The sequence below is a fragment of the Lacerta agilis genome, chromosome 11, assembly GCF_009819535.1.
Source record: "Lacerta agilis isolate rLacAgi1 chromosome 11, rLacAgi1.pri, whole genome shotgun sequence".
Taxonomy (NCBI): domain Eukaryota; kingdom Metazoa; phylum Chordata; class Lepidosauria; order Squamata; family Lacertidae; genus Lacerta; species Lacerta agilis.
Window position 1 is genome coordinate 8,409,784 of NC_046322.1, and position 22,284 is coordinate 8,432,067.

A 22,284-nucleotide genomic window follows, 5' to 3' on the forward strand; every position below is an offset into this window, starting at 1 on the left:
GCCGCAGAAGCCTCACGCCAGGGACCCGCGGACAAAATGGCCGCCGCGCAGCGCCGCCCCCTTTTTTGCCGGAAGAGGCCACGCCCCTTTTCCTTCAAGCCTAGCGGAGGGGGAGAAAGTCACGACCCGGAAGCGCTTCTGCTGTTGCCTTTTACCTCAGTATTATTATTATTATTATTATTATTATTATTTCCGGTTTCTTTATCTGCGGTTGCAATTTTTCTTCGTGTGTGTGTTTTTTTTTGGGGGGGGGACAGAGAGCGTTGTTGGACTCCAACTCCCAGAAGTCCCCATCCGACACGGCCGGTTATTAGGCATGCTGGGAGTTGGAGTCCAATGGGGTCGCCTGGCATCCCGACGGTCCCCCTCGCGAGGGCAGGCCACGCTCACCGAGACGCGAAGGTCGTCCAAGAGGGAGGCGTGGTCCCAAGGGACTAACCCCACCCCTTAGGTGTAAACTGCCGGCGAGGGGGCGTGTCCAACGCCCTGACCACGCCCCTACCAGGTCCACGTGGCTCGCTGCTCGGTGCTGCGTTGTCAGCTACAGCCGAGCAGTAGTAGCTTGTTTGTGATTTGAGCCTCTGCTTAATAACCCTGGTTGCCCTCTGCTTTCCATGATCAGGGCTTTTCCCTAGTGAGCGAAGCTCCTCTGAGCACGTGCAGAGTGCTTATCGCTCCCGACTCTTAAAATCGCTGCGCTACTAAAATCCCAAATGACTGAGAATAACCCCATTTCAAGTCATTGGGTGTTACTCCTGAGTAAAGGCGGCCCTCATTGCCAGTTAGTTACCTCTTTCTTAGGGAGTGGGAGAGGACGGGTACGTCTTCTGTTTATAATAATACACTATCTGGGAAAACACATAAAGTAGGCACACCTCAAATGCGACGAAAATATATTCTCTTCATAATATTGTTAGTACTATGGTATGTATTTTTGTGTCTTTATTCCGTAAACCACCCTGGGATGGATAATAATAATAATAATAATAATAATAATGTGTAATAACAATAATATTGAAAAGATAGACATCTCCAACAAATATGATGGAAGCACTATACAGCACGCACCTTTCTTACTTGTTTTTCAAAAGAAATGTAAAGTTGGGGAACACCCATCCGACAAGGCCCCCTCCTCACCCCCCACCCTCTAAGCACAGGTTCCTATGGGGAAAACATTGTTCCAAAGTTTCAGGTGCGAGTCCAGGAGGTGCCCAATGTACATGACGTTCTGTTGAGTGTGCGATAACAGAGTACAGGGAACCAGGCAGAGGGCCTTCTCGGTAGTGGCGCCTGCCCTGTGGAATGCCCTCCCAGCAGATGTCAAGGAAATAAGCAATATTTTACTTTTAAAAGACAGCTGAAGGCGGCCCCTGTTTAGGGAAGTTTTTTATGTTTGATGCTGTATTGTTTTTAATATGCGGTTGAAAAGCCGCCCAGAGTGGCTGGGTAACCCCAGCCAGATGGGCGGGGTATAAATAAATTATTATTATTATTATTATTATTATTATTATTATTATTATTATTACCACGATGCACCGGTGCAATAGCGCTACAATATATTTGTTCCATTGTGGGCCATGAAATCCTTGATGCACCAGTTCGATAGCAGCGTTTGTCTATCTATGCACGCGTGTGCATTTTCCCATTGACGAGCATCGCGGCTGCCTTTGCTCTTCCGCCCCCCCCCCGGCTCCCCCCGCGGCTTTCTCCGGTCCCTTCCCGGGTGAACCAAGGTCGCTTGTCCTTCCCGAAGCAGCTTGCTCCCCCCCCCCCCGCTTGCGCGCCCTTGACCTCTGCAGCCGGGCGGAGGCGGCCAGGGAGTTACAGCGCCCCGCCGCCTGGGCTGGGCTTTGATTCATTGGCTAGGCTCCTCCGAACTACAACTCCCAAGAGGCACTTCGCCTGGTGACGCCATCGTTCCGCGACGGGGGAGGGCCGAGGAAGAGCAAAGCGGGAGGTTTGCAATGCAAGAGGAGTTGGCAGAGATGGAGGGGAAGCTGGAGAAGGTGAGCGGGCGTGGAAGGGATCCCTCTCTCTCTCTCTCTCTCTCTCTCTCTCTCCCCCTGGGATCTTTCCGGAGAAGAAAGCGCTTTGCAGATGGGAAGGGCGAATTTTAAAACCGAGAAGGCAATACTGAAGGGCGAGTGGTCAGGGAAAAGCTAAGCAAAAGAGTAAATTTTTACTAAGCAGTAGAAGCGTCCGTCTGAATAACACGAAGGGGTAGTGCCGGATTTACATATAAACTAAACAAGCTATAGCTTAGGACCCCCCACTCTCTTGGGGGGGGCAAAAAAATTAAAGGAAAAAAAACCTGGATGTACATTTCCAAAATATAAAATGAAAAGCAAATAAAATAAAACCTACATACAGCAACAATGTTTTGTGTTGCGTAGGCTCCTATGATGTAAGTAATGGGCCCCGCCTGCTCCCTAAAATATCACTGGTTTGCTCATTTCTATATATAGGGTGCCTACATCCTGCTATTTATAATTATTAGTAGTTTGCATCATATATTTGCACCTATTATTATTTCATGTTATAGCAAGTTTCTAGAGACTAGATTATGAGTTTTTGTAAAGTGTGTTTCTAAAGGAGCTTTTGTTATTGCCAAATGCCAATGTGTTTGCATTATTAAGTTTGTTATGAATAAAAAATCGTTTTAAGTTAGAGCTTAATAATTATTTCACTATTAATATACTTTTTAATTGCATTTGAATTCAGCAATTGCTTTGATAAAATACATATTTTGTTATGTGCAAATGGCTTTAGATACCTGTTAGGTTCATAAATTACTATGTAACATATATTCAACACAAAAAAGCAACAATTTTGTGGTTGACAAAGGACAGCTGGACATATAAAGGGTCCCATTACCTTCAGTAGCCTAGGGCCTCATCAAACCTAAATTGAGCCCTGCATGGTGGGAGGGCATTTCAGAAAGTAGGGGCCACCCCAGAGAAGGCCCTGCTGCCAGATGACACTCAGAAGGTCTTGTCTTTATCAGCAAGGCCTCCTCTGTGGAACTTGATGATCTACATGCCAGTAAAAGGAAGGTGGTCGTTTAACATCCCAGCCACCAGCAATGTCTATCCTTAGGTAAAGGTAAAGGACTCCTGGCAGTTCAGTCCAGTCGCGAACGACTCTGGGTTTGCGGCGCTCATCTCGCTTTACTGGCTGAGGGAGCCGATGTTTGTCCGCAGACAGTTTTCCCGGGTCACGTGGCCAGCATGACTAAGCCGCTTCTGGCAAAACCAGAGCAGCACGCGGAAATGCCGTTGACCTTCTCGCTGGAGTGGTACCTATTTATCTACTTGCACTTTGACGTGCTTTCGAACTGCTAGGTTGGCAGGAGCAGGGACCGAGCAATGGGAGCTCACCCCGTCACGGGGATTCGAACCGCCGACCTTCCGATCGGCAAGCCCTAGGCTCTGTGGTTTAGACCACAGCGCCACCTGCGTCCCATGCTTATCCTTACAGTATTATATTATAATATTTAAGTAACTGCAGCATCTTTTATAATGGTGAAAGGCGGTAAATAACAACAACAACAATAGTAATACAAGTAAGTCATTTGTACTTGGTTTCCTTCCGCTTTTTCCGTTAGGTTGCTTCGTGGCTGAAGAAGACCTTTGGGGATCAGCCCATCCCTCCGTACGAAGCTGATGCGCGGACGGTGGATATTTTGTACGAGCTGGCAGAGTGCAATGAGTCCAGGGATGGGGACGTCCGCCTGTTAATCGAGGACATGAAGCAGAAGGCGGTAGAGTATGAATCTGACGGTGAGACTGAAAGCTTAAATTCGAAGTTGCGGCGGGTAGGTGTCTGTTAAAACACACACTTTGGTACAGGGGTCGGCAAACTTTTTCAGCAGGGGGCCGGTGCACGACCTTGTGGGGGGCCTGAGCCTGACTATATTTTTTTTAATTAAAAAAAATGACGCAAGAGCACCACGAGCCCCGGTGGCTGCTTACCTGTGTCTTGTGAGCAGCAGGGGCTAGCGGCGGCGGAGGGACGATGAGAGGTGCGTGAAAGGGCTCCAGAGAGGGGCTGCTTAAAATGGCGGCCACTCTAGCGCTGCTGCTGCTGCTGCCACCAACAAAGCCCAGCCCCCTTCCTCCTCTAGGCAGGGCGGGCAGAAGCCAGGTGGAGGGAGGGAGGAGGTACTGCCGCCGTGGGAAGGAGAGGGAAAGAACGCTCACACTGGCGATCCACGCAGCGATTTCTGGACCATCCGTGGGCCAGTTCTAGAAGGCAGTTGGGCCTGATCCAGCCTGCGGACCTTAGTCTGCCTACCCATGCTTTAGTATTTCCTCCTTATTATAGTTCTTTAAAACTGTACGTCGGGGATGGCCAACTCTCCTCAGTCCCAGCCAGCATGTCCCAAAGATTGGGGACTATAGGAGTTTGGAGTCGCAACAACATCTGCAGGGCACTTTATTGGCTATTCCTGTTGCACACAACAGCTGTGTTAGGTGTAGTTTCTGCTCCAGTCAAGACACCAATTTTTGAACTACTCAGAGTTCCTCTCTTCTGTGGCCTGCTTCATAGAAATGCGTTTTTTAAATATATATATTTCCCCCCCCCCAGGCACCTACCTACAGGATCTTCTGACCGAGAGTCTGAATCTTTCTTTCAGCAACATGTCTAAGGGCAGCGCCAGCTATCTGAACACATTGGTAGACACAGCTTTAGCCCTTGAAACAAAGGACACTTCCCTTGCAAGGTAGTGTGTGTCTTTGGTTTTCTCTGTTATCGGATAAGCTTCTTTTGGGTGTTCAGTCTCATGCTCGGTTTGCATGAAGAAGCGCTGCAGTTTCATGAACTTTTAGTGCCTTTTTGTGGGAATACATTTTTGGGATTTCCTGCGTTTTGCCGCTTCGCAAAACCTTCCGTGCTGCTGCACGGAAGAACAGAGATCCGGCTGGTGATTGCTGCCTGGATCCCTCCGCGCCTGCTAGAAGGCGCGCCAGGAAGCCTCCCGGTAACGGTCGAAATAATAATAATAATAATATTTATTATTTGTACCCCGCCCATCTGGCTGGATTTCCCCAGCCACTCTTGTCGAAAGCTTGTTTCCCGCCCGGAAACACTGACTATCGTAATGCTCTGATTGGTTTATGCTTGCATGATGACGCTGTTCAGTTTGTTAATAAATGGCCTCTGCTCTCTGTTAGTGGTGTTCAGAAACGCGAGACAAGCACAGAGAGAACACGTGTAGAAACGCGGAGAAACGAAAGACAAAGAACGCGCACAGAGAGTAGTTGGGAGAGTGCACCCCAACAACCGACTGCAGTCTTATTTCTTATTTCTTATTTTTTATTTGGCCTCTTTCCTGCCTTCGCCCGCACCTTCTGCTATATTTCTTCAGAACCTTTGCAACACCAGAAAACTTCTCATGACCTTCAGGATAACCTCATAACCAGCGGACCCATCATAACCAGTGGGAGCAGGCTCTCCAGGATTACTGGTTATCCCAGAAGCTGGTTATCCCGATACCTTTTGCACCTCAGTCTTACTGAGAGAGGGATATGAGAGAGGGTTTTAAAGAGAGAATCATGTCCTGTTTTTGTTAGAATGGTTTATCTGTTTTTACATTCGGAATTGTTTTAACCTCGTTTATATTATGTAGTTACAATCCGCAACCTGGCAGCTTACGGTGAAGGGCGGATAAGAAATCCTAAAAATAAACAGAACAAATAAATGTTCTACTACTCTGGAATGGGTTGTTTATACAAGTAGTTCAAGACTGCAATTATAAATATACTCACTAGAGTGTAAGCCTCACTCAACCTTCCTGTGAACGAACTTTTCACAGACAGTGTGCTTTCTTGAATGGATGGCCCAAAAAAAATCTTAAATCCTTAAAAAAATATTTTCTGTTTGTCATGTGTTGTTAATGAAAGCTCATTCACCTGTTTGCATACTGAATTTGTTTAATAAATGAAATCTATTGTGTTTTTAATTGGCTATATTTAATGAAATATGTTGTGTATATTAAATAATATTGAATATTAATTTCCGATACGAAAACTTCATTTATTGTGTGGCCCCTGAGTTCTGTGTTGCCATACTCTAGGGTCTTACTAGCAGTTTGTGTGAATGAGCCAAAAAGATAAGTGGGGAGAGGGCCACAGCTTTGTGGGAGAGCATCTCCTTTGCATGCATACGTTCCCAAGTTCAATCCTCACCACTTCCAGGCACGGCTGGGAATGTACGCAGCCGGGACTCGTGCAGAGCTGTTGCCTGTTGGTGTAGACAACACTGAGCTAGATGGGTCCAATCGCGGTTTCCCAAGTCCTTCCTTGGCGCACGTAGGTGGCTGGTAGCTGAGCCTCTCCTTGCAGCCCTGGGAATCCGGATACTGTTTGTTTGGTTGTTGTGGTTGTTGTTTGGTTGTTCTTGTTGTTGTTCATGTTTTAAAAAACAATTGTCATTACCAATTATTTCTAGCTTCATTCCTGCCATCAATGATTTGACTTCAGAGCTGGACGCCGCAGATTCCAAAAACAAAGAGATGGAGCTGGAACTGAGCACTTTGAGGAAGAAGCTCACCTCGGCGCTGGTGCTGGAAAAACGGCTTCAAGAGTAAGAGCTGGACGGAAGTTTTTTAATGCTTTAATTTCCTCCAGTGAGCTCAGCAGCTTCAGTAGGGTTGCAGACACACTGGCAGCCAGCCAGTTAATAGGGTGTTGTTGTTTTTTAACTGTTAGCAGTTGAATTGCATTATGTGCCTTTTGATCCCACGGCCTCTTCTCCTCCTCCTCCTCCTTCCTCTATATTTATTTATATCCCACCTTCCCACCCTGAAGGTGGCTTACAGAAAAAAGAAGACACATTTGCCATTAATAGAATTAAAACTATAATGATAGATATAGATAGATAGATGCAGATTAATAGAATTAAAACTATAATGATAGATAGATAGATGTAGATTAATAGAATTAAAACTATAATGATAGATAGATAGATAGATGTAGATTGATATATTCTATTAAAAGCGTACAGATAATAACCACAAAACAGCATGCAAAGTGCATTGTGGGCCATTGTGATTCAGGCCTGATTTCCAATGACAACAGAGCCACAAACAACAGTCACCCTCATTGCATGCATCTTAGACTTAAACATAGGTAAAGGTTAAAAAAGGTAAAGGGCCTGAAACATACAACTTATTAAACATACAACTTAATAGAAGCCCTCCAGATGTCCACACAAAATTGATGCCTATATGAAAAAAGTTCAAATGTAGCTGGGGCTGTTAGGTGCACAGACCATTGTTTTATTTATTTTATTTTATTTTATTTAAATTTATTATTAATGTTGCAATACATATATGAAATCTTTACGTAGTGATACATAAACATATTTGCATGTGCTTTGTGATCCTGATGACTCGGCTAACAACAATCTGAATACTGTGGGGCATTTGGGGGTTGGGTAGGTTTCACCCCAGGGTTGTAGATTCCAGATCCTACTAGCCCTGTTCAATGGAAGTTGTACATGAAGTTTCTTGAGCTGTTCTGGGAGCAGACAAGCAGTTTGGTTTCCGGCCTCCTTGGAGTTGATGTAGGCATTTAGCAAAGGATTTCTGCCACTGAAAAGAAGTCTTTGCTCTTTTCGTTGTTGTAGTGACCTTAAGAAAACCGAAGAACTACTGGTAGTGGAAAAAGCGAAAGCTGATAACCGGACCCAGAACATGAAGTTCCTGAAGGACAAAGTGGAAGATTTCAAATTCAGAATCAAGGCAGCAGAGGTTAAGACAAAGAACCCTTTATTGGTGTTGCTGCCGGGGGGGGGCCCTCACTGAAACAGGAAGCTTGTTTTTACTAACGCTTTCTCTAGTGCCATCTTTGTACCTGCAGCTTTGCAGAGTGGCGTAATGAAAGATAAGCCCCTGCCCCAAGGAGCTTGCAATCTGAATTTGACAGAGGGGGAGGCAGACGGAGAGGCGTGGGTAACCAAGGAGGAATGGCTGCCTCTGAAGACGGTTCAGAAGCTCTACCTGGTGCAGAATTTGGTGGCTGTTCAGCTCACCGGGTTTAGCAAGACGGTTTGAGCATATAACACCAATCCTGGCCTGACTGCAGCGGCTGCCAATTAGCTTCCTGGCCCCATTCAAAATGATGTTTTTGACCTCAAAGAACGCTTCTCCCCATATAAACCCTGAGATACTCCTCTGAGCCCTTTCTGTGTGTGCCTCCTGCATGTCCAGAGGGTGGTAGCACAAAAACAGGCCTTTCCTGCAGGGACTCCCTGTTAGTGGCTCCCTTCCCAGGGAGATTTGTCTGGTGCCTTCCTTATGCACCTTTAGCTGCCAGGCAAAAACATTACTCTTGAACCAGGCCTCGAAGGGCTGATTAAAATTCTACTGCCTTTTAAATGTGTTGGCGAGGGGGTTGTTGTTTGGTTGTTTTCATTTTAACTTATTTATTCGTGCTTTAACCTTGTATTTTTATCTTGCGAACCGCCCTGAGATTTTGTGATGAAGAGCAGTACAATCGTACCTTGGCTCCCGAATGTCTTGGTACTCTGACGTTTTGGCTCCCGAACGCCGCAAGTGTTACGGTTTGCGAACGTTCTTTGGAACCCAAATGTCTGACGGGGCTTCCGTGGCTTCCGATTGGCTGCGGGAGCTTCCTGCGGCCAATCAGAAGCCGCGCCTTGGTTTCCGAACGTTTTGGAAGTCGAACGGACTTCCGGAACGGATCCCGTTCGACTTCCGAGGTACCGCTGTATATCAATTTAATAAATACCGTATATCGCGGCGTATAAGACGACTTTTTAAGCCCGAAAAATCTTCTCTAAAGTCGGGGGTCGTCTTGTACGCCGGCAACATCATGCGAAGTGACCCGGAGTTCCGCCCCGCCACTGGCTGCGTGCGCGCGCCGACTCAGCCGCCATGGAGCCTCTCCCCGGCGCTCCAGCCGCAGCCGCTGCCTCAGCCATCATGGAGCCCAGGCTGGGCATGGGCGGCAAGCGCGGAGGGCTCCTGTGCGGCGAGGGGGAGGCTCTCCCCGCTGCTTCAGCCGCCGCTGCCGCCGCCTCAACAGCCATGGAGGACGTCCTACGCTTGGGTGGCAAGCGCAGAGGCCTCCTTTGCGGCGAGGGGGAGGCTCTCCCAGCTGCTTCAGCCGCTCCAGCCGCCGCCTCAGCTGCCATGGAGGCCGCTGTGTGCTTGGCCGGCAAGCGCGGAGATCTCCTGTGCGGCGCGGGGGACGCTCTCCCCGCCGCTCCAGCCGCCGCCACCACCTCAGCCACCATGGAGCCCGGGCTGGGTGAGTATACCCCAAACTCTGTTTTTTCACATAAAAAGTTGGGGGGTCGTCTTATACGCCGAGTCGCCTTATACGCCGCGATATACGGTAAGAAGATGATGATAATTTAGCTCAGTGGCGGAGCGTCTGGCTTGCATGAGAAAGGTCTCAAATTCAATCCCTGGCATGTCCAAGTAGGATTGTGAAAGTCTGCTTTCAGTATAGACTATACTGAATTAGGAGGACCAACAGTCTGACTCAGTGCAAAGCATATGTTCATGAAGCAGAATGGCATTTTTGCTATTTTTAATTATATGGGAACTAGCAAAACGACTTTTTCATCTCTTGTCTTTTTCTTGAGGGTAATCTTACGATGTGTACTGTCTGTTTCATCGCTGAGCAGAAGTCAGTGCTTGCCCCCCTTATCCTGGGTTTCTTGCTTTGTATCTCTCGGCAGGAACAATTATCTATGTGTGGGATGGATGCTTCGCTGACTCACGAGTCTCTGGTGAACCTCTCAGAGGTGGGTGTTACGCCTTGCCTGTTGACGGTGTTTGAAAATGACACACGCTGGTTGGCATTCAAACCTGGATGACAGGGAGGAAATACCATTTACCCAGATGTCAGTTGGCTGTGAGCTTGCTTGAGATGGTGAGATCAGTTCCAAATGCCTCTGGGATGAGTGTTTCAGAGAATGCAAAGGGATTCGCATTGTACATCAAAGGGCGGGCCCCTCGTGCTAACTGAAATACTGCAAGAGAGAAATAATAATAATAATAATAATAACAATAATAATAATAATAATAATTTATTTGTACCCCACCCATCTGGGTTCTTAACGCACAAGCTATGAAAGATACAAACAAAAATAGGGTGTTTTGTATTTTGGGGGTGGGAAGCCATAGGCTGTCATTGTAAATAATAATAATACTGTAATCGTCATCATCTTCACTCATTCATTTATTCATTCATTTATTCATTCATTCCCCGCCCATCCGGCTGGGTTTCCCCAGCCACTCCAGGCATCTCCTAGCAGAATATTAAAAACACGATAAAACATCAAACATTAAGAACTTCCCTAAACATTAAAAACCTCCCTAAACATGGCTTCAGAGAGAAAAAAACCCGCCCAAATTCAACTAAGGGTACAATCCTGTGCACGTCTACATGGAAAAAAGGATCAACAAACATTGATGTTAGTTCATTTCTGTTTCCTGTTTTCCCAGTCTTAGTTTCGTTCCCCCCATTTCTGCACACTTTTTGTAAGCAATTTTGCGTAATACTGATGATTGCCAACTACCTCCCCCCCCAAAAAATATGCTGCTCAAGAATATTTTATTATAAGTTGTTAGGGGTTTGAGCACTTAAGCTTCTCTTCTATTCCCCGTCTCACAATTTTGTTTCCCCCCCACCCCGGGAATAAAATCCCTTATACCTCAGCATTCCAAACATCCTGGACGCTCCCAAGCTGTCAGGCTATTTTGGGAGGTTTTATTCCAGCCTGTTGATAGACAAACATGCTTCTGCATTGCTAGGACGTCCGCCAAATATGTACAAACTGCTACCTTAATTTTGGCCCTGTTTTTCTTCCAAACTGGTAAGCACGCCTCCAGCTGAGTTTCCTTTTGGTAGTCACTTTTTAAATCTAATGACACAGTTCAAATTGGCTGTGCCTGCAGTGGCTCTCATACGATGTCGCAGCAGCATATTTAAAGGCGCTGTGGGGGCAAGCATCCGCTGCGTAGGTGTTTTTTCTTTACACAGTTGCAGCTGGATCGGGACCATTCACTTGGTCCTGCCCACACAGTTGCATTACAGCAGGTTTGTGGGATGAAGCTATGGGGAAATGAGTCTCTTCTCTTGTCTGCATTAAAAATATAAATGGCCCCTGGTATCATTGCAGGTCATTTTATACCTACAGTGAGCATATATACTTGTCGTAACAGGCAAGCTCTCCTTTTGCTATGGGGATAAAGCTTCCCATTTCATCTAATTTCCTCTCTTCTGCCTGGCCTCCACCCCTCCTGCAATTTCAGTACAGATTAAGACGGGGGATTTTGGCCACCTAGATGTGGCTAGACTACATTTCCCACCATCCCTGAAACTCTGAACTGAACTCTCCAGTCCATTCTTCCCAAAATATGGAAATTAAGTGTGTAGATGAGCGCCGCAACCCCAGAGTCGGACACGACTGGACCTGATGGTCAGGGGCCCCTTTACCTTTACCTTTTTAAAGGACCCCTGACAATTAAGTCCAGCCGCGAACGGCTCTGGGGTTGCTGCGCTCGTCTTGCTTTACTGGCCAAGGGAGCCGGCATTTGTCCGCAGACAGTTTTACGGATCATGTGGCCAGCATGACTAAGCTGCTTCTGGCGAAACCAGAGCAGCGCACGGAAACGTCGCTTAACTTCCCGCCAGAGCGGTACCTATTTATCTACTTGCACTTTGACGTGCTTTCAAACTGCTAGGTTGGCAGGAGCCGGGACCGAGCAATGGGAGCTCACCCCGTCACGGGGATTTGAACCGCCGACCTTCCGATCGGCACGCCCTAGGCTCTGTGGTTTAGACCACAGCGCCACCCTCGTCCCTTGTGTAGATAGATAGGCATGCATATTTTGCAGACAGCTTTGAAGTGTCGTTTATTGCAGATCGTGAGGCTAAAAAGCACCCACCCAAACTTTGCATTTATTTGTTTGTTTATGGTGGGAGAAAGCGTCACTGTGTGAATGGTTTGTTTTGTGTTTCCATCCACAGAAACTAGCGGAATTAAAGAAGCAGGCAGTACCTTTGAAGAAGAAACTGGAGTCGTATCTGGACCTGACCCCTGTAATCTCCTGTACCCGGCTTCTCTTAGAACTGTAGAATCCTAGAATTGTAGCTCAACTTACAGCAGACATTCCCAATATGGTGCCAATTGTCAAGGATGCTGGGAGCTCCGGCCCAAAACTCCAGGAAAGCACCAGATTGCCAAAGGGCTAGTTTAAAATACTGGCATCTATCACTTGGCTCAGTATGTTTTTGGAAGTTGGGCCTGACATGAGGGTTAGCGGTTAGCTGACGTGAAAGGAGCTTAAAACATGATTGTGGAGCTTCCTTTGCTGCCGAAGCTGTAGAATTGCTATTATTTCCACAGCACTTGCACATATACAGGTGAAACTCGAAAAATTAGAATATCGTGGAAAAGTCCATTTATGTAAGCAGTTGTTTTCATTAGCTACTGGAGTTTAATATGTGAGATAGACTCATGACATGCAAAGCGATATATGTCAAGTCTTTGTTTGTTATAATTGTGATGATTGTGGCGTACAGCTGATGAGAACCCCTAAGTTGAAATTGTTAATTTGGGGTTCTCATCAGCTGTATGCCATAATCATCACAATTATAACAAAGGCTTGACATATCTCGCTTTGCATGTCATGAGTCTATCTCATATATTAGTTTCACCTTTTAAGTTGAATTACTGAAAGAAATGAACCTTTCCACGATATTCTGATTTTTCGAGTTTCACCTGTATATGCTATTATGCATCTGAAGAAGTGTGCATGCACACGAAAGCTCATACCAAGAACAAACTTAGTTGGTCTCTAAGGTGCTACTGGAAGGATTTTTTTATTTTTTATTTTGTTATGCTATTATGCTTGTTTTTAAATAAATAAATGTCCGCAAATGTTGCTCCAGTTAATAGCTGCAGACATAAGTGGGAAGAAGGAAGAGGGGTAGGGTTGCTTGAGGGGGCAAGAAACCTTCAGGTTGCTGCTGGACACCGAAGAGTCTTTCTTCCAAGGTCACTCTTCTTCATTGCCTATCAATCTACATTTCATGGAATGATTTCTGGTGGCACCGGAGTGTGTGCTGAACAAATGCACTTTTAAAACACTCTCTTTTTAAAGTTTTTTTTTAGGGGGGAGGAGGCAGCAATAACTCCATAGACCTTTTGCTTGGTTTCAAAAATTCAGACGGGAGCGTGGAAAACCCCTACATCTGCCTAAATGGTTTCTGCTGCTCTTTTCAGAGTCCTTCTCTTGCACGAGTGAAGATCGAAGAAGCAAAGAGAGAGCTGGTGGGTGATTTTGTTGGTATTAATGCATTCTTCTGGGCTATTTTGGTGCATTTTTCTTGTTCGGGAATATTTTGGAGGGGTGGAGAAACTGGGCGGGATGGGGGCCAGACCTCTCTTCTGTCCTAAAGGCAGCACAAGAAATTGCCACATCCCTACATAAGCTCAAGCTTATTGTCCATCTCTGCCTTCCCCTAAAGTGCTTTGTGCTTATCTCTGCACATGGAGAGAGAGGCTCAAGTGCAAATCTAAGCCTGTCAGCCATTCCTCCTTTTCACATTTATTTATCACTTGTTAAATTTACAACCCACCTTTTCCTCCAAGAAGCTCGAGGTGGCGTACAGAAACCCTATAAGGTGTTGTGGACTAGATCGTCCCTGACCAGTGGCCATGCTGCGTGGAGGCGATAGTTCCACAACATCTAAAAATCTTTTCATTCTGACCTATTCTGTTTCCTCACTATGTTGGCTTGACTGTGCCGTCTCTGTTAAGGGTTTTGAGCGTCTGAGCATTTTTAAATTGCATTGTTGGTTGGTATTTGCTTTGTGTATCGTGTTTGCTGCTTTGTGAGAACATGCTCTTAAAAAGGGGGATATAAATCTATTGGATTAATGATAACCTGTCATCCCAATTTCCTTTTTGGTTGGATTCAGCTTGTGTGAAGCACCTGTATGGCATGTTGCTATACCATACCGTGTGTGTGTGTATTCGGTGATGACTTTTGTCTCCTTTTTCTAGGAAGCTCTTGAGGCCGAGGTTTCAGCAAAGGTGGATATGACAGCACTTTCGGTCCCTTTATCTACCAAACGTCACTTTTCCTAATGACGTGCAGAAACAAAAGGGCAGTTCTATATTGTAAATTCTGTGGCTCTTGGCATATCTCTCTTATGTTCATGTGGCCTTTATCATCTCTCCTTCACCTCCCTTTCTCCACCTTTTTTATTTTAAAAAACATACAGCTTCGTATTTTGCATACATTTCTATTTCCCCCATGAGAATGAACAATAAAACAGTGTTTCTGAACCATCCTTTGCAATCGGCACGTGTAGCAATCTGATTTGACTGCTGCCCTTCGAGGCGGCACTCTTATTGTATACAGGAGCGGAAACCATTTGAGGTTTGATTAACTTTAGGAAGCTGGCCGGGAAAATCCGAAACCAGTGTGATCAAGCTTTCCAAAAAGACTGGGGCAAATTTATACAATACTTGAAAGACAATTGTAAACACATAACAACACTAGCAGGATTGACTTAAGAAGACTTGTTGGCGATTCTACCTTTTTGCATTTTATTTAAATGATATGGCAGTGGTAATGGGAAAAGTAATTAGGAAAATGTACAAATCTGATGAAATAGTAAAGAATTAAGGTAACCATGAATCGGGGGGGGGGGCAGTCAATCAACTCATATGAGCAAAAAGCAATGTGAATAATGAGGATGTATCTATATGATAAAATGGAAACTTAATAAAATATTATATTAAAAAAATAGAACTTTAACTAAAAATGGCACCTAGAAACAACCAGTTCCATTTCTATCTTGCCCACTCCTGGCTACTTCCAGTAAATGCTAGTTGGGCCCAGTATCAGCACCCCCACCATTTTTAGGAAGCTGACCGGAGCTGAAGTCTGCCTGGGGTCTTCTTTGCCAGGTGGGCTACAAGTCATTACTTTAAATTTACCATTATGTCCCAGAGTATCTGATAATTGAGTTGCTCCAAAGTATTGCGGGAAATTTAAATGACAGCACCTCATTTTTGGCACATGGGCTGCCAGAAGTTGCATGTTTTGTGTACAGCTCCCTCGTGTGGTGAGCCGCGGGGCTGCAGGTAGCAGCCTCAGCCAATCGCCTTCAAATCCTGGGCTGAGATGGCCCACCCAGGCAGGCCATAGGCTTGTTCTGGCCAGGTGGGAGTATAAAAGGCGTCATTCTCCAGCTGAGTCTTTCTTGAGCAATCTTCTGAGGTGCTCCTGTATCCTTTAGTGTGCAGTTGCTGTGGGGAAATTCAAATTCAATGCTAGGGATCGCCAGGAGAGGAACTGAAAACCAAACTGGCAGCTGTCATAATGCCACCATAATCGGAATTTATGGTGGGGTGCTGCGTGCAGTTCTGGTTGCCTTGCCCTCAGAAGGGATATTTTGGGGTTGGGAAAGGTTCAGAACAGGCCAACCGAAATTGGATGGAGCGACTCCCCCTGTGAGGAATGGTCGCAGCGTTTAGGACTTTCTTAGTTTAGAGAATAGGCGAGTAAGAGGCGACACAACAGAAGTCTATAAAACTCCGCCTGGCATGGATGGAGAGAAGTTACATCTCCCTGTCCCATAACACTAGAACTCGTGGGCATCCTAGTGAAAGTTCGAGGCAGACAAAATGTACGCCGCGCATAGAGGAATTATGGAACAGGAGAGCAGCGATTGGGCACTGGGATGGCTTTAAAAGTGGATTTATGGAGGAGAGTGAGGCTCCTGATGGCAAGGAGGCCGTGCTCTTCATGGTTGGAGGAAGCAGTTTCTGGAAAAAGCAGGAGGGGAGAGCGACTCTTGTGTTCGAATCCTGCTTGCATCTTTCCCTTCTGGGGTATCTGGTTGGCCATCCTGAGGACGGGAGGCTGGGCTACATGGGCGCCCTTTGGCCTGATCCAAAGTGAGGCACTCCCACAACTCGCACACATACATAATTTTATTCGTATTATTTATTAAATTTCTATACCTCCTTTCATCCAAGGATCACAACGTTTTGCGATATAAAAACACGAAAATGCTTAGCAAAGTAAACAAAAAAAGCACTTTCAAGCTGAAAAAGCCATAGATACACACACACACACACACACACACACACACACGTGCATGTATGCCTGAGTGTAGGTACTATCTTAAGTTAATTGATTGTAAGATGCTCCAGGAGCCTTCCTGGTACCTGATGCTCTAAATCAGGCTTCCTCAACCTTGGCCCCCCAGATGTTTTGAGACCACAATTCCCATCATCCCTGACCATTGGTCCTGCTAGCTACGGATCATGGGATTTGTAGGCCAAAAACATCTGGAGGGCCGAGGTTGAGGAAGCCTGCTCTAAATAGCAACAATTACTTTATGTATTTTTGTGTGTGTGTTTTCATTTTGGCCTTTTTTATGTTGTCAACCCCGTGACCTTCAGAGGAAGGGCAGCATATAAATCTAATAAAAGAATAATGTGTATACGAATATAAACATATATACAGCAGACACATGTGCGCACACATTTCTGGGTCTTCATATATGCCTGTGAGGTTTGTTTGGTTTGCCCATTTTGTTTGTTTGCAGGTCACTTCGCTAAATTTAATAACCTATATAACATTACATACGAATTCATTGCACTATTTGCTTGCCATCAGGATAAATAAATAACCCAATCGTAATGTAATCGCATATATATATATACACATGCGCCTTTTATTTTCATTTGCGGAACCTTGTGATTAATGTTCGGTGTGCTTTTGTAACTTTTGACGTGTGTTATATTTCATTTCATTTCTGTTGCGATTAGCCTGAACGTTTTCAACTCCTGTCAGCGGCCGTTGGGGAAAGCGCGCCAATTTCGCCCTCCCTGAGGTAAACCCGTTGGAGGCGCGAGAAGGCCAGAGGGGCTCCGGCGCCTCCCACCCCCAGCGCCGCGCTGCGCTTTCCCGCCCAACGCGCGCGCCCCTCGGGGAGCCGCTAGGCGGCGCTGCCGCGGCGCGCGCTCCCTTGCGTCAGCCGCTCTTCCCCGCCGCCTCCCTTTTCGCCTTTCCCCCTCCGTCGACGCCGCCGCCGGAAGTGACGCCGAAGGGAGCAGGAGCCGAGGCGAGCCCAGCGGCCTCTCTCCTTCCCCTCCCTGCGGTGACATTTCCGCTCCCTCCCTGCTGGGCCGAGGAGGAGGAGGAGGAGGAGACGGCGAGGGCGAGCCGGTGGTGACGGAAGGAGGACACCCGGCCCCTCATGCTCGAGCTGCTCCCTTCCGCGGGGCCTGGGGCCGGGAGGAGCCTCGGCGGCGGCGGCCCTAGTAGTAAGTGACCCCTTTTTCCTTTTCCAACCGGCCCTCCTTTGAGAATTTAGGCCCCACAGACGGGGGACCCCCGCTAGCCGCCCTCTCGACCCATCGGAAGGTCTTGGGGGGGTGGGTTCAAGAATGCGCACGGCGGCAAGTTTTGAGGCTCTCGACCTTGGTCGGCCTCCGTTTTCGTCTTGTCGCCTGGCAACGCCTCATCGACCCACCCCCACCCCCGCCTCAAATCTTGAGGTTTAAAGAGGGGGGGCAGGTGGAGAGGAGGGCTGCTCTCTTTCAAACACCCCCCCCCCCCACTCCACGATTCGTTCCTTGGCGGTCCCTTTGCCCCTCCCCCCCATACCTCCTCAAAAAGAGACCAGCGCTTCTCCTCGCCGGCGTGTAACTGTTCAATTGGGGGGCGGGAGTGGATGTGGGCCAAGGGGGTCAGGAGGCAGAGCAGGGTCCGAGGAGGTCCTGCCCTGCCCTCTTAGGTTTCCTTAAGAGGAGCAGGTTGGCATGGCCGTGTAATTCTGCACAGGGTTGAGAAATGAGGAGATCGGGGGTGGGGAGTGTTAGGGCCGTTTTTTGTTTTTTTTGTTTTTGAGTGGGGGGGGGGAGGACTGCACCAGATGTAGAATTAACTAGCCATGTCTCTGCTCCTTCTCATCCACTCCATGGCTAACCTTGAAATAGTGAAATGTCGAGGGAGTAGTCTCATCTCCCCTCTTTTGTGTTTTTGTGTAAACTTAAGAAAGAAGGGGATGGGTGGCTTTTCCTTGAGTCAGTGCTTTTTTGGGGTGATGGTTTTCTCACCTGTAGCACATTCCACCCACCCGCTCTTTTTTGCTTACCACCAAGGACACACTGGCTGCCTCTCTCTTCCTCCCCAACTTAAGTCTGCGCCTAAGGGACATCATCTTAGAAGTTTATTCCTTTGGTTCCAATGGGATCTGTTAGTATATATATTTTAACATGTCTGATAAAGAAGTTCTTCTTGGTGGAAAGAGAGGGCCTAATAGAGTAACTGGGAGAGATCAGAGGGGTGAAGTATAGATGGGGAACCTGGGCCTCTGAATTTTGTGACTTCAACTCCCATCAGATCCAGTTAGTATGGCCAGTGGTCAAGGGTGATAAGAGCTGCAGTCGAACAGTCCCCGGAGGGCCACAGAACCCTCACACCTGTGGTAAATGAAAACCATGAGCCTCCTTCTATGTGGGTAACTTTGTAATCTTTCTTTCATGTTGGAAAGAAGCAGGGATGCCTCCTTTTCTATTCACCAATAGAGCTTAATGTACTAGAGTGCCCTTTCCCCCAAAACAAGATTGCCGTGATATGTGTATGAAGTGGCAAGGGAGGTAGAGTTTGCTTAGACTCTTAGGGCAAGTTCAAATGTAGATATATTGACCAGGTTCATACGACACTGTAAACCATAGTTTAATTTATACTGTGAATAAGGTGAATGGCCAACCTGCTGGTGTTTGCTGTTCAAATTACAGGCACTTTGTGCCTCCCCGGTCCTGCCTGTCCAGAGCCAGGTTGGCTTCATGGTACAAGTTCTCCAGTCAAACAGTGAGTGGCAAGGCAAACAAATGGTGGTTGGTTTGGAGAAAGCAAACTATGAGTATGGGCTCGCACATGATGTGAAGCCTGCTTCTGCTTTATCTCCTCCCTGGTGCACTGAAGGAAAGAGCTGTGGAGGAGTCAAGTGTGATCTTCGGAGCAGCAGGCATTATTAGCTTGCTGCTTGTTCACCGTAAACCATGCAGTCCAGGGCATTCTTGTTAATTCATCCTAATCCACCTTTTTCAATTGAAAATTATTCCAGATTGGTTGTTAGTTATTATTTCCTTTGTGGCATGGTGATCTGATGTGTATTGACCTCCTATCCCTTTATAAGACTGCAAAGATATTAGCTGTTAAACCTTTCCCCCTTGCCCTCTTCTCTCCCTCCCTCTCCCCATGCCTTTGAATATTTTATCTGCAACTGTTAGCAAAGGTGGAAACAAGCCAGAGGTGTAACTGAAATACAACTGACTGGCTTCAAGTAAAGAATTCCTTTCAGCTGGGTTAATGACAGTAAATGATAAATATAGCTGCTTTGAATTTCTGTGACCTGACACATTGCTCTAGTGAAGTTTAATTTGTAGATTTAGCAACCATCTTTACAAGCCCTGTGGGCTGTTGAGTAATAATAGTGACTGCTGTAGGTCACTTAATCAGAAGAATTTATAATGTTGGAGGACATCATTTTTTATGCTTAGAGCAAAATGTATGATGTTATTGATGGGCCCATAATTCGGCATCAACAAATCATTCAAAGCAAATGTTCTTCCCGCAATAGCCAGAGGACCAGTGCATACTTCTGTTTGTAGAATGTACACAAATTCAAATAAGAATTTACTATTTTGCAAGTGAGACAACAAGCCAGATGTCCATGGACATGATGGGTTTTTTTAAACATTGGTGAGAATTTTTATGTATCAAGACAGCAGGAACAGAGTGTGGATGGGCTTTTCTTGCAATAATTATGGAAACCCAAATGTTACCTTGGTTTGAGTATTATTTTTATATACTTGGTTCATTTTAAATTAGTTCAGAATTTAGATAGTATTGTAACATTTGCTACTGTTCATTCATAAAGTGTAACATTCCATATTAAAGGGGCAGAATGTGCATACTTCAACAATGTCAATTTTCTTTAAGGAATTGAATTAAGGAGTATAACAATCTGTTCACTTGGTTAGTAAGTTTTTCTTTTTTTTAAATAGCTGTTGACTCCATATGCCATTTCTCAGTATTCTTCTGTGAGCCCATTTAGCCTAGTTAAAAGTTTGTTAACAAAGTTTGTTAATAACACATGTTAAATGATTGTTTAAATGACTATTGTGTGTAGCTACAATTGAAACCTAGTTTACTTACTGGTAAAAAATTACTTTTTGTTTCTGGCTACAGTTGATTGAATGGAAGGGTAGGTAGGTTTCTGTGGTGTTTCTCCAGCATGGGTTCTCAAAATAACATGGACATATACACTGATTTTCCTTTCCATCCAGAGCCCCATTTTTTGCATCAAGCGTCTAGAGCAGGGCGGTCCAACTTTTCATACCAAGTGGACCGCAAGAGTACTTCAATACAGGACTTGTGGGCCACACACTGCCCTGTTGCGGGGGTGGGGGTAGGAGAGAGGCCAAAATTTGATAATCCCCATTCTTGTGCTGCCTCCCAAAAGCTGGCTAAGTGAGGTGTTGGCCTTTGGGGAGGTGGTGTGAGGGCTCTGACAGTGTCCTACAGCCCTCCTACCTCCTTCCCAAAGCTGAGAAATTGCTAACCAGGCCTTGAGAAGGAGGCAGAAGCACACTAGGACCATGTCAGAGTCCTCATGCCTTCTTTCCAAAACCAAGAGCCTTGCTTGACTTTCAGGAGCAATTCTTTGGATAATGTGAGGAGCTGTTGTGGGAAAGAAGCCCAAACTATCTCTTCTGTATGAGTGGGACACCTTGTACAGTGCTTTATATTCTGATCTGTGACTACAGAATGTGGGTCAGAATCCCAAACGCAAATGAAGAGCCTTCATGTTTCATTTATACATAATATTTTCTCTTTCTGTTGGCTTGACAGTCCCTAAGCTGTCACTTTCCCCTATGTGGATAGGACTACAGCAACAGCTAGTATGAAATGTTGTCTGATAGTGCTGTTTCTACTATCCCCCAATGCTTGAATGGTACTGGTTCATTTTCTCAAAAGTATTGCTGTTGCTTTTTTAAAAACACATATGTAGGTGTGAATGTTGTTAATTTGCAAATGCTGTAGAGAAGGGGTAGTAGTAGCAGCCTGCTGCCCTGCAGATGTTGCTGAACTACAACTCATCATCAATATCATCTCTTTATTTGCCATCTGACCATTTAAATGTTTTATAACAACTAACAATTGACAATTAATAACATTAACAAAGATGCACATGAATGCAACTAAAAACACAGAATTATAATGTTAGCAGTTTGTGTGTGTGTGTATATAGGCATCATAAGTGGTCTAATATGGATGGGCACATTCAAAAACTTGGCTGCTTGTCCTGTGACTGACTTATTGGAGCCCTCAAGCAGATTGTAGATTAGGCACCCCTGAACTCAGCCCTCCAGATGTTTTGGGACTACAATTCCCATTATCCCTGACCACTAGTCCTGTTAGCTAGGGATGATGGGAGTTGTAGTCCCAAAACATCTGGAGGACCGAGTTTGGGGATGCCTGCTGTAGATCCTTCTTAGCTTCTTGCTACAAGGGTAGCATTTATTGTTCATCTGTGGTTTTATTGTTTCTGCCTTCTAAAAAATTGAAAGGAAGTATTGCAACTCTGGGGGATCCAGCTTGTGAGAACATTTAGAGTTAATTTGCTATTGATAACAAGCTCTGAATAAAACAAGTTGCATAAAGGACAAATATATATTTTTCTAATTGTGGGGTTCTTTCCTCTGTACTGTAGTCTTCTCTAAAAGCAGCAGAAATATTTTTTTGTTTCAAGAGGGTAGCTCTCAACTGATACACAGTATTCAATAATGACTGAGCAATAAACTTGAGGAATACTCTCATGGTTCTTTCATAGCTAGAGGAGTTAATTAGTGTCTGTGTTTGGCTAGGTATAAGGATCAAAGAATTAACACTGAAATATAGAAGGCTGCTCCAATGTGTTAAACATAGCTGCAAAATTAGATCTGCATCATTGATTATGATAACTATGTTTTAATATTTTACCAAGATTGGTGGTGAGGGATGTTGGATAACATGATCTGCAAAGTGCCTTTACTGTGTTGGAAGGACTTATGGAAAAGTTTCAAAGTACATGTTTACTCTAGCCAATAAAAGGGGGAAATATATTAAAGGAAAAGAGAAGATGAAGCTTTTTGGTGTCTTAGAGAGTGTAAGCACTGCAAATAGTGCTTCTTAAATGGTTTTGAAACCTGACAATTTTCGTCTTT

At 45.6% G+C, this 22,284-nt stretch overlaps 2 protein-coding genes across 6 annotated transcripts in view; both read left to right on the plus strand.

Annotated features, from left to right (window-relative positions):
- The first annotated feature begins 1,919 nt into the window (after positions 1–1,919).
- On the plus strand, positions 1,920–14,298 carry HAUS1 (HAUS augmin like complex subunit 1). Its single transcript, XM_033163714.1, has 9 exons — positions 1,920–2,006; positions 3,605–3,779; positions 4,588–4,723; positions 6,451–6,585; positions 7,630–7,753; positions 9,712–9,777; positions 12,009–12,080; positions 13,267–13,314; positions 14,050–14,298. The coding sequence occupies exons 1-9, from the start codon at positions 1,965–1,967 to the stop codon at positions 14,131–14,133; spliced, it is 882 nt and encodes a 293-aa protein (XP_033019605.1). The 5' UTR covers positions 1,920–1,964; the 3' UTR covers positions 14,134–14,298.
- A 2,787-nt stretch (positions 14,299–17,085) lies between these two features.
- C11H18orf25 (chromosome 11 C18orf25 homolog) overlaps positions 17,086–22,284 on the plus strand; it is a 55,022-nt gene continuing 49,823 nt past the window's right edge. For 2 of the 5 annotated variants that reach the window (XM_033164462.1, XM_033164464.1), the window contains exon 1: positions 17,090–17,331. The gene's annotated coding sequence lies outside the window, so the exon portion shown is untranslated. Of the gene's footprint in view, positions 17,332–22,284 lie in introns of all 5 variants that reach the window. The other 3 variants (XM_033164467.1, XM_033164466.1, XM_033164465.1) reach the window with 3 other exon arrangements.

What these genes read in the sequence shown, in the direction of transcription:
- HAUS1 (XM_033163714.1), top strand. Translation starts at nt 1,965, where the DNA reads ATGCAAGAGGAGTTGGCAGAGATGGAGGGGAAGCTGGAGAAG. An exon ending in TGGAGGGGAAGCTGGAGAAG is followed by an intron (nt 2,007 to 3,604) that starts GTGAGCGGGCGT and finishes TTTTTCCGTTAG; the next exon opens with GTTGCTTCGTGGCTGAAGAA. An exon ending in TCAGAATCAAGGCAGCAGAG is followed by an intron (nt 7,754 to 9,711) that starts GTTAAGACAAAG and finishes ATCTCTCGGCAG; the next exon opens with GAACAATTATCTATGTGTGG.